We start from the raw sequence: 11869 nt of genomic DNA on the forward strand, positions 1-11869 counted from the left end.
TGCGGATTACTCAATCAACTAAAAATCAAGGGGAAATATGTTTCCGAATTAAATGAATTTTAGACGCTTTGAGACAACTTGTTTTTTCAATTTTTCAAAAGATGACTCTAGTCGCCTTCGATTTTTAATGAGCCTAAAGTGACAAGTGCTCAGATGGACCTTTTCATTTAAGGAGTCTAAAACGGAAGGAAAGAGACTACTCTGGAAATCTAGATAGAGGGATTACCAAACCAATCGTAAAACTACATAATACTTTCTACGGTATGGCAGTCAATCTTCCCGAATGCTGTGTTCAGTGCATTGCGATCGATAGGGCAGCAGACACCTCTTCCTATGGATAAAGGATATAGCCTATTGTGGTCTCCCAATATATACTCGATGGTACGTGTGAGCACAAGTCCGTACTGGCACTTGTCATCTCAAAGTGGAGGAATCACCCAACTAGAAATGAAAACAACAGTTACCAGGCTTTACGACGACGGAATACGTCTCTAACCTAGACTTCTAAATGTTGTGTGTTAGGTTCCAAAGCGTTTTTAGATTCATTAAATTTATTTTACAATTGATCTTGCTTAAGAAATTTTCCTTTCAGGTTCACCGCGTGATGTAGATGTACATTTCCTAAAATGCAATCTAAGATGATAAACAATCGTTTAATCTTCTTTTTGCAATGAAAATCCTAGCTACTAAAGAAAGAGAGATGATATTCTTTCAACATAGACCAGAGAGCACACACTATATGCACTATCCTAAATCAAACCAACAAGCAGTCTAAATGAAAATGCACATGCATGTATTTGTTTTCAGCCTTCTTAATGTGTGAATGATAAAAAAAAAGCTAAGCACAAATGTGAATTATTCTTCGAAGCGACATTACTAACAAGCTTCTTTTCAAGAGAAAATGAAGACAATAAGGACACTTTGTGATTTGGAATGGAAATCTTGCTTTTGACACTTGAAAAACTACTAATTCAAATGAAATACAAGAGTAATAGTGTAATCGACTATCAAGAACAATCAGATTCTCTTCTATGACTGAAAACGACACTTGCGACACTTCCAAATCAAGAAACGACAGCTCAATTACGCTACTTCTTTATAAGAGAGAACTGAAAATGGCTCACAATACATAAAATCATTTACAGTTCTTCACTCAATGGAGGCAAAATAATGGCAAGGAGGGGGTTTCCAACAGAGGTATGCTGACTACAGACAACAAAACTCTTGAATAGAGCTGAAAAGAGTGAAGAAAAACCAAAGTCTGGAGGCAAAATTAGCCTTCTCTGATCAGCGCACCTGTTACACAAGGATTCTAGCATGCATCCCACCTACAGCACATGGGAAGTGTGATGCATACTGATATCCTTGAAGAGAGGGTGCGATGGTATAGTGCGAGACTTCTGATCCAGTTCTTGATCACAGTTTGCAGCACAGTTCAGGGATTTAGGCCCATCAACTGATAATCAGTAAATAAATCACAGGGGTAGATCTAAGGAGGTTACTAGAGCCACCACAAGGGCAATTAGAGAGTTTGTAAATCGATTGTTCAGTTCATAAACAAAACCCAGAGATAGATTGAAGCACCATTGATCTACTTTGCACTTGTATAGCAAATGCAGTTCGAAGGCTAGTTGGCTTGACTTCAGGCTCCGTCTGTAAGTTTATAAAGCAAACAAATATAGACAAACAAACAATCTATTCGCTCCCCAGTATGGTCGCCATTTTGTTATCGGGAAATATAGTGTCTATGCAGAGCTGCTAGTCCCACTAAGACTGGTAGCTATCTTAGAAACAAACAAACTGGATTCTGAGGACATTCTCGTCAGCTTTGATGTGGTCTCCCTTTATACTTGCATCCCTATAAAGGAGGCCTTAGAAGTGATCTATCATCTAATAGATCATGATACTGCGTATCTTGTTGAGATCTGTCTCACTTCCACTTTCTTCTGTTTCGAGGGTGAGTTCTTTGAGCAGACCTGTGGTGTTGCCATGGGCTCCCCCCTTTCCCCTATTGTTGCGAATCTTTTTATGGAAGATTTCGAAGCCAAAGCTTTAGCCTCGGCTCATCTCCTTCCCAAGCTATGGAAAAGGTATGTAGATGACACTAATGTCATCTGGTCCCATGGCCAAAAGGAACTGGATCTCTTCTTCAATCACCTCAACTGTCAGTCCTCTGCCATTAAGTTCACCATGGAAAAAGAGGTGAATGGTTGCCTCCCTTTCCTGGATATTCTTTTATCTAAGAATAAGGATGGCTCTCTCTCCCACTCGGTGTTCCGGAAGAAAACCCATACTGAGCAGTATCTTCATGCCGATTCCCATCATTTCCCTGCTCAAAAGTTGGGTGTTCTTAACACCCTCGCTACTCGGGCCCTTAGGATTTCTGATCATGAGAGCTTTGATAAAGAGAAATCCCATCTCCTTAATGTCTTTGTTGAGAATGGCTATAGTAGGTGCCTTGGTCAGAAGGCTTTCCTTAAAGCCTCTAAAAATGTGTCTATTAAAAAAGATCTGAAGGAGCGCCATCTAGGGGTCCATCTTCCCTATGTCTAGGGAACCACGGACAAGATTGCTCAGATCCTTAGGAGGTATGATATTCCCTCAACCTTTAGGCCCCTCAACACCATTCGTAAATCCCTCCGATCGGTGAAAGATCCCGTTGACCCTAAGGACATGAAGGGTGTCTACTTGATCCCTTGTTCGTGCGGGAACCCTTATATCGGGGAAATAGGGCACTCCATCCATAAGAGGATTAGCAAACATGTAGCAGACCTAAGACATGGGAGAACCATGTCTTCCGCGTTAGCAGAGCATGCATAAAAGACCAAGCATCAGGTGTGTATAGAGGAGGCCAAGGTTATTGCCAAAGTTGCTCATTTTCATCATCGTAAATTCAGGGAAGCTATTGAGATTGAAAGAAGGCCTAACAATCTCAATAGAGATGATGGCTGGAAGATCAGTAGTTGTTGGATCCCTACCCTTTCTTCCTAGTCTTTATTTTCCTCCCCCCTCCCCCCCCTTTCATTCCTTTTGACCTTTCATTATTTTTATCCTTTTTTGCTCTCTAGTCTTCTAATGGTCTTTTTCCTGTCCTTCTCCGTCTTTTCAATTTGTGTTGGTTTTTTTTTTTTTTGTACTGTTATCATTATTCTTTTTATTTTTATTTTTATCTTATTTTATTTTATTTTTTATTTTTATTTTTATTTATTTATTTATTTTTATTATTTATTTATTATTATTATTATTATTATTATTATTATTAGATATATTTATTTATATATTGTTTTTATCTATTCATTTATTCATTTTATTTTATATTATTTTTGTTTTATTTTTATTTGTTTATTTATTCTTTTTTTTTTTTACAAGTTCGGTTGCTATGTATTAGTCTGAAAAAAGGAGGGAGGCATCTTGCCATACATGGAGTGCTTCTTGAGCATTACGGATCCAAGGAATTACAAAATAGTTCCTTTCCTTGATCCTGATCCTATTGCTTCTAGCTATGAGACATCTTTTACTACTATAGATTCTTACAAACTGAAAACACCAAAACTTACAACTGCAACACATAACTAATCAATTTCTATGTGACTAATCTTTCGCGCTGTAGAATCTTCCGGATTTGTATCAGCCTCGTTCGGTTTTGCGCTGGAGGAGGATGAAGCTTCTTTAAGTTTTTTATCCATCATATACCTGAGGACTGTGATTGATTCTTCGGCATGAGCGCATCTGTTACTAAGATTGCTGAACTGCTCGTGCAATGAGTGAACTCTATGAAGGAATAAGTTCATCTCGGCTCGATATTTGTCATGAAGGATTCTGCACTGCTCATCAAGCTTTGCTTCCAGATTCCGGATTTGGTCTGCATGCCTAGCCTCCATGCTGCGAACTTGATCTTCCAGAGTCCTTTGCTGCGCGCGCACTTCCTCAAATTCTGCCTGCAGATCGCGGCAGTGGAAACACTGTTCAGGGCGTTCCATAGGTATCACCTCTCTGATATAATGGCTCTGGTGGATTAGCTCTCTGTTCTTCGCTGTTATCACCTCTCTGATGCAATATCTCTGGGACTGTTTCTTGTCACCAGTGGTTTCCGCTGTATCCCCAGAAATCTGAAGACCAGCGCCTCTGGCAGAAAGGATTGAAGCTGCTTGAACTGAAACGACTCTAAGGGGGAGAATACTATCACAAAATGCCTCTCCAGAATGGAGGATACTGGGACGCTGTCTAGATATAAATAGCGCTTCTGTGCGGTTGGGGCGGGAGCCATCCTGTATGCTATTTCCAAAATTGGTCCACACAGCCCAAAGCAAGTCTGGGTTGGCACAAGTGCTCTGTCTGGCGGGACGATTTCTTCCTGCAATTCGACTGATTCTCACACTTTGGGCAGATTTCTCAATCCAATTTCTGAGCAATTTCCCATCGACCATGCTTGCTCTGTACAGTGAGGTTTGACTGTATTCGTGTGAATCATGGGAGCGGTTGAAAAGAGGGTGCTGAACTGATTGCCCGATCTGGCTCCTAATGTAGTTCCTTTCTTCCTTATCTGCGTTGTCCTCTGCTCTGCTGATTTGCCTGCAGTTGCGGATTCTATTGGTTACGGTGCCCCTTACTTGGACTGGATGCGTGATCATGGCAATGGGTGGGTAGACAGGATGTTGTTGCAGCTGAGGTGGCCTTTGGGGCGATCACACGCCTTGTTGGCATAGCTGTCAGCGTCTTTATTGAGGCCACGTAGGATATGGTAATAACTGGCCTCCTCCATCATGTCGTGAAGTATCTGATTCCTACTATTGATTTGCTGCAATAAGGTGTTTGGCGAGGTCTGCCTATGCACCATGAGTCGAATTATGATTGCAGAATCGCCAAAGACAGTCGCCTTCTTGATTCCTAGCTTGATCAATTGGGTAAGTCCTTGGAACAGAGCCAATCCCTCGGCCCTGTTGTTTGATAATTCACCCAGCCCCCATTCAAAATGAAGAATTGACTCACCATTAGCGTTACATATGAGACCTCCTGCCCCTGCTTTGCCAGGATTTGACTTTGAGGCTCCATCGAAAAACATATAGAACCTGTTGCAATTGCTCAGCCAGAGAGCAAATTCTTCTTCTTTGAGCCTCAATTTCCAGACATTACTTGTCTCCTTCGGCTGCATATTCTCTTTTCTTGTTGCCTGGGCGCTGATGAGGCTTCCGTGTCCATAATTGATCAGATTTCTTTCTTCTACACTGTAGTGGGTAGCCTCAATCTTGCCTTGTGTGCGGGTGGTGATTGCTTCCACCGCTAAACTCTTGGCTTTGTGGCATATAACTCTTATGTTGTATCCTTTGTCTTGAAAAATCTTTTTATTTCTGGCCAACCATATGCTCCAGACAAGAGTTAAAGGGATTGTGTTCCATATCCTTTGAGTTAATTTGCCCTTCTTACCTTTCCAAGGGCAATTTTTCTTCCAACTGTATACAGTTTCAACTATAGATGCCTTTGGTTCCCATGCAACCTCCCCTATTGAGGCCATATCTTTCCAGCACTTTTTTGCTACTTGGCAATCAAGGAACAAATGTTGCATTGTTTCTTCAGCTTGACAACAATTTGGGCACCTGGAGGGTCCCAATATGCCCCTTTTTTTAAGTTTTCTGCTGTTAGAATCTTTCCTTTCAGGAGGAGCCAGAAGAAAAATTTAACTTTAGGAGGGGCTTCCGCCTTCCAAGCCAATTTCCAATGAGTCCAGATGACCTGTGGAGAGGCGCTTTCACACAATTGTTGATACCCTGCTTTGGTTGTGTAAAGAGTTCCCGTAGGGTCCCAGCGATAGCTGTCTTTTATCCCTTTTTGGACCGGAGCTTTACTGTGCAATAGACTCTTTAGAGCTAGGAAGCTTGTTTCGAGATCTCTGGGGTAGTCCGGAAAAGACCAGCCTATCCAAGCTTGAGATTGATTTCCCCACTGCGTTATTTGAGCTAAACTCCAAATTCCTCTGTTGTTAAGCCAACTGGTAGCTGGGATTGCCTCTATATTGGATCCTATAGAGCACTGGCCTAATATTCTGTCATTGGAGATACTAATGCTGCCCCCTCCCCCGGGTATTTTTGAAGTATGTTGGGCCATAAAGGGGATGATTTTCTTACACAATTTCCAGATGTTGGTGCTGTCCCTGCTGGGGATATTGGTGTCCAACAAATGATGCCGAGTGCTGTTCAGATATTTGGCCTCAAGGACTGTTTTCCACCATGCTGAGTCCCCTGTAATTAGCCTCCAAACAATTTTAGCCCCGAGGGCTAAATTTAGCAGATTTGGGGATCTTATTCCAAGTCCTCCTTTCTCAAGGGGCTGGATGACATTCTTCCAATTAACCAGGTTAAACTTTTTTTTCTCCGTCTTTCCTCCTTGCCAGAGGAAGTGTCTGAGAGCTTTCTCCATTTTGTGATGGAAGGCCATTGGAGCTTGGATCAGAGAGAAGCGGTAGATGGGCAGAGAGATCAGACCTGATTTTAGGAGTACTAGGCGACCTGCTGGGTTCAGCCACATAGATCCCCATTGTTGAATCTTCCTTTTTATTTTATCAAGAATTCCATTCCAAGTGTCAATCTTCAGAGGTCCCATACTCACTGGCATCCCTAGATATGTGAAGTGACTCCAGTCAAGCTTGTGTGAGACTCCAAGAGTGTTTGCAATGCTGTATATGGTGTGATTCGTTGCATTCCATCCGTAGATGCAACTTTTAACTTGATTAACTTTCCCTCCTGAATAATCCATAAATTGATCTAGTATCTTTTTGAAACGCCTTGCAATGGTGATCGATGCTCCTCCCATCAAGAGGGTGTCGTCTGCAAATTGGGAATGGTTGATGTTCTTTGTGCCCTGCTCAAATTGGATGCCAGTAATTAGGCCAATTCTTCGGTTGTAATCCAAGGCTTTGCTAAAGGACTCAGCCATGAGAATAAATAAGTAAGGGGACAGGGGGCAGCCTTGTCTGAGACCTCGGGAGGATTGGAAAGCAGCACAAGGTCGTCCATTTACCAAAGGGGAGATCCAAGGGTTTGAGATGCAAGCTTTGATCATGTTAATGAAGGAGGTATTGAATCCCATTTTGTGTAATACTGCAAACAGAAAGGAGTGTCTGACCCTATCAAAGGCATTGGCAAGGTCAAGTTTTAGGACAAAGCCTTTCTCCTTTCGACTTATGCTAGAATGTATAGCCTCTTGCACAAGAAGAATGGAATCAGAGATGTGTCTATTGGGCAAAAAGCCTCCTTGATTTTCTGAGATTAATAAGGGGAGGTGAGGCTTGAGCCTGGAGGACAGAATTTTTGTAATAATTTTGTATGCAGAGTTGCATAGGGATATGGGCCGAAATCTTGAGAAGGTAGAGGGCCTGTTCTCTTTTGGGATTAGTGCTAGATAGGTTGAGTTGGTGTAGCCCCCCAATTTGCCTTTCCGAAGGGTCCAGCGAATCATCTTTAGGAGGTCTTTTTTGATCAGGTGCCAGTATTCTCTGTAGAAGCTTATTGGAAACCCATCGGGACCTGGAGCTTTGTCCGGGTGGAGACTCCAGATTGCTTTTTGTACCTCTTCCTCTTCTATTTCTTGCGTGAGCTTGCTGTTCATTCCTTGGGTAACATCTCTAGTCATGTGTTGAAGTAGACTTGAGTAATCCTCCTCGCTCTTGTCCTCAGTTAGTAGATTTTTAAAGTGAGCTGTTGCTGCTTCTTTAATGGAGTCTTGAGTCTCGTAGCTTTTCCCTTCACTGTCTTTAATTATACTCACAGTGTTCCTTGCCTTCCTGACTGTAGCTTGCTTATGGAAATATGAGGTATTTTTATCTCCTTCGCGCAGCCATAACTGTCTTGACTTTAGCCTCCATTTGATCTCCTCATCTCTAGCTGTTTGCCTCAGCTGGGTATACAATCGTATCTCTTCTTCTTTTGCTTGCTGGGAGAGACCAGACGCTTCAATATTTTGCTGGACTAACTCAAGGTTTTTTTTGATGTCCTTTTTTATTAGCTCAGGTTCCTGGTAGTTGGTCTTTGCCCATGATTTGAGGGCCTGCCTAGTTTGCTTCAGCTTGGATTCCCAGATATATGCCGGGGAGCCCTCCACATGCTGGGTCCACGCTTGCCACACCGCATCTCTAGCTGCAGGGATTCGGTTCCATAGGGGAGAATATTTAAAAGGGAGGGGTCCAATCTGGCTATGACTGTGCAAGGTGAGCGTGATTGGGTAGTGGTCCGAGGCGGAGATGTTGAGGATATCTGACTGACCGGTAGAGAAGGTGGATAGAAAGGCGATGTTGATGAGGAAGCGGTCAAGCCTTTCCATAATATTTCCAGCTCCTAGACGCCTGTTGCTCCATGTGTATCTTCTATTCTTAGGTTTTATGTCTACTAGATCTTTCTCCTGCATAATATGCTCAAGCCTGTTTCTGAAAGGATCTGAGCTAAAGTTTCCTCCTCTTTTCTCATTGGTATGCATGACCAGGTTTAGATCCCCTGCAAGAATAATATTGCTGTCATGGTCTTCTTCTATATTTGTGTTCAGAGTGTTCCAGCATACTTCTTTTTCCCTGTAGTGGTTCGGTGAATAAACATTATATATTTTTACCTCTGCTCCATTTTCCTTACTTTCCAGTTTAACACTAATCCAGTTCTGATGGATTTTGGTGAAGCTGCAAGTCCATCTACTATTGTCCCACATTGTTAGAATGCCACCCGAGGCTCCTCTGGCTTCACTGGCGCAGCCACTGTATTGCTTTTGTTGGTTGATGAGTCTGTTGATTTCAGACTGATCTAGCTTCGTCTCTTGAATGAGTATGATTTCGGGCTTTTCACTTTGAATTAGTTCCCTGAGGGCTGCTTTCTTGGAGGGGTGCCCTAGTCCCCTGCTATTCCAGGATAGCAGCTTCATCATGATTTACCAGTGGTATGGAGAGGTGCCCGCCTCTCTTTGCCTTTATTGTTGTTTTCCTTGTCCGAGTGTCCAAGGATGTAGGATTCTATAGGTGTCTGGGATCCCATTGCTATATCTTTCTGTGCACTTTCTTCTCTATGCTGCTTAGCCGATTTCCTGCCAGGCCCATGCTTTTTAGGGATGTCACTGGACGCACCATGGTCCTTTGATGAACTTCTGGTGATCCTTATGGAGTTGGTTTCAGGAGAGGGCTGAGAAGAATGAGGGGGAGAGGAATGGAGATGCTGATCAGATGAAAGGGGATCCTGCTCGGGATCTTCCTCAGAAAGGGTTGCAAAGGGATTGGAAGAAGGAGGAATGGAGGGGTCCGAGAATCGAGGGGGTGAGGAGGGGATATGAGGAGGGTGCTGCTGAGAGGATGAGGGGGGTTGCTGATGGGATGATTGAGGATGAGAGGGATGATGCTGGGAAGGCCCCGGGGTTTCAGATTCTGCTTGCTTCAGGGATGGGTTCGATTTTTTTCTTTTTACCGTTTCCCATTGTCCTTCTTGCTCTATTGATTCTACAGTTATAAGTTTAGGGCATCTATTAGCAAAATGTCCATATTCGTGACATACCTTGCACTTGAAGGGTATTTGCTCGTAGTCCAGCTGTTGAATATGGCACCAGTCGTCTACTTTCAGTTTGATTGCTTCCGGTAGTCCGCGTCCTAGATCAACTTCAACACATATTCGCGCACAGGCTTGCATGTTATCCTTGGGTTCACTTCGATCTATGTATTTTCCGACCGCGTTCCCTATTGCTTTGACCGAGTCATCTCCCCAGCAGTGTAGAGGGAGATGAGGGAGCCTGACCCAAACAGGAACAGCACTTGGAATGTCCAGCTCGGGATCGAAATCCGGGGTCCATTTGTTGAGGTAGAGACCTCTGGAATCCATGAAGTAAGGCCCATTTCTAAAGATTAGATCCTTGTCCTCCTTAGTTTCAAAGTGAAAGGTAAAGTATCCTCTGCCACAGAACCTAATGGATATTTTCCCTTGGACCTTGTCTGCCCAGTTACGCTCAACCCACCTTTGCACAGTTTTGGGTGAGGGCCATAGCCCTGTAAATTGCCCGATTAATCCTTTCTCTGCTAGTGAGATGGCTGCCATGCGAGGAATGGTCGGAGGCAAATGGACTTCCTGTAACACATCTAGTTTCTTTACGAACTTGGTTGCTGTTGGTCTTGGTCTTTGCTGAGGAAGCGATTTCACCAGATTGGAAAAAGCTTGTTGCAGGTCCGGATCCCCACCAGGCGGATCCGGAGGATCCATGAGGCTGAACGAAGAGCAGGGTCACAGTCGCAGTCACAGGCCGAGGGCCGAGGGCAGGCTCAGGCGCGCGCGCGCGCAGAGCAGCAGCAGCGGGAAAAATACGTTGGTTTTTTTAATAATTATTTGTTTATTTATTCTTATTCTTATTATTATTTATTTATTTATTTAATTTTTAGTTATTTATTTATCTATCTATTTATTTATTTATTATTATTATTATTATTATTATTTATTTATTTATTATTATTATTATTATTTTATTATTTTATCTATTTATTTATTTAATTTACGTGTATTTTATTTATTTAATTTAATCTTTATTATTTTTCTCGTTCCACTATTTATTTAGTCTAACTAACTATTATATTAAATTTCTTCCATATAACTAAATCCCATTTAAGTTACAATTAACTTATAATTTTTAATTTTTAATGATACCTTTTAACTAACTTATACACCGATTAAATTATTTATATATATATTTTTGGTATATCTTAAAGGTATGGTCACCGAATTAACTAACTTCCTTTAAATTATTAAAATGGTGTGTTGACTTTGATCCCTAAGTCAAAATTAGCCATTGGTCAAGTTAGCCGTTGGAGGCTCTGCGCAGACTATTTAACATGCAAAGCTGGATCTGTTTTCTTCAACTCGTCCTGACGATGAACCACACTGGTTGGTTCGAAACACGTCGACAATGATTTTCTGATTGTGATTTATGCCAAAATTTCTTCTGATAAACTAAAACTACTTTCGTTTTCCTTTATGAGAAGTAGATAAGAGGGGAACTAAGGAGACCAACCTCTGTCTTGTGCTTGGTTCCTTGCTCGATTCCTCTCCCTTCCGATAGATCTTTGCCACTCACTTCCTCGTCTACCTAGCTTCAAAGAGCACCTGTGGAATCAAAGCAGCATAACACTATCCAAGAACAGAGATCTACTATCATAAACAATATAGGACCAGATATATATTGACCACACAAATGCATATATCATCAATCATACAAGAACGTGGAGGAAAACTTGAATAGCTTTATTAATATCAAGAATAGCAAAGAGGATTACAACCAATTGTTCTGACTCGGCATCATCCCCTCTGCAAGAAAGCCCTTCTTCACCTCATGAAAAGTTTAGATCACCCAACACTATGATGTTACACCAAAAACCAGTAGCACTTCCTTACAAGATACAAAATTCCAGCCTCTGGATCTCTGAGATGAGGGATCCATATATAGATGATTGCAGGGAGGTGAGTCAGCATCTGAGATTTGATTAGTGTCCTCTCTCTGATAGTTCTTGATTCCACTTGGAGATTGATGATCTCTTACTCATCCTTGGGTGAATGCAGAGAGGCAAGCGTCACAGGAGAAGTTTTTGGAAGAGTCCATGATCCTCCACCTCGCAAATTGACTCTGCCATTTGTCCACTCTCACCCATCGCACCCCATAGAAGGGCTTTTTAGTATGCATCGCACCTCCCGTGTGCATTTAGGTGGGATGCAGCGCACTTTGACCATGGAGTAGGTGAGATGGTCCAATTTTGACCAGTTCTGAGTAGCTTTTCATGGAGAACTTATGGGAGATGATGTAATCAGCTGACCTTGTTCTTTTAGGGGATGGAACAACACTTTTAGGGACTTAGGAGTCCTTGGTTTAT

General features: G+C 42.2%; 1 protein-coding gene across 1 annotated transcript; it reads right to left on the minus strand.

Moving 5' to 3' along the window:
- Nucleotides 1-5532: 5532 nt before the first annotated feature.
- LOC149170902 (uncharacterized) lies at nucleotides 5533-8901 on the minus strand. The gene is made up of 2 exons (XM_089425769.1): nucleotides 7564-8901; nucleotides 5533-6855 (listed from the first exon to the last, which is right to left on the minus strand). Exons 1-2 carry the CDS (start codon nucleotides 8899-8901, stop codon nucleotides 5533-5535), a joined length of 2661 nt encoding a protein of 886 aa, XP_089281895.1.
- Nucleotides 8902-11869: the final 2968 nt, after the last annotated feature.

Source organism: Pinus tabuliformis, chromosome 4_2, assembly GCF_031772625.1.
Source record: "Pinus tabuliformis cultivar Carrire ecotype Pingquan chromosome 4_2, CPIR1, whole genome shotgun sequence".
Classification (NCBI taxonomy): Eukaryota; Viridiplantae; Streptophyta; class Pinopsida; order Pinales; family Pinaceae; genus Pinus; species Pinus tabuliformis.

What these genes read in the sequence shown, in the direction of transcription:
- LOC149170902 (XM_089425769.1), bottom strand. Translation starts at nt 8,901, where the DNA reads ATGATGAAGCTGCTATCCTGGAATAGCAGGGGACTAGGGCACCCCTCC. An exon ending in AAGAAATAGAAGAGGAAGAG is followed by an intron (nt 6,856 to 7,563) that starts GTACAAAAAGCA and finishes CAATTTGAGCAG; the next exon opens with GGCACAAAGAACATCAACCA.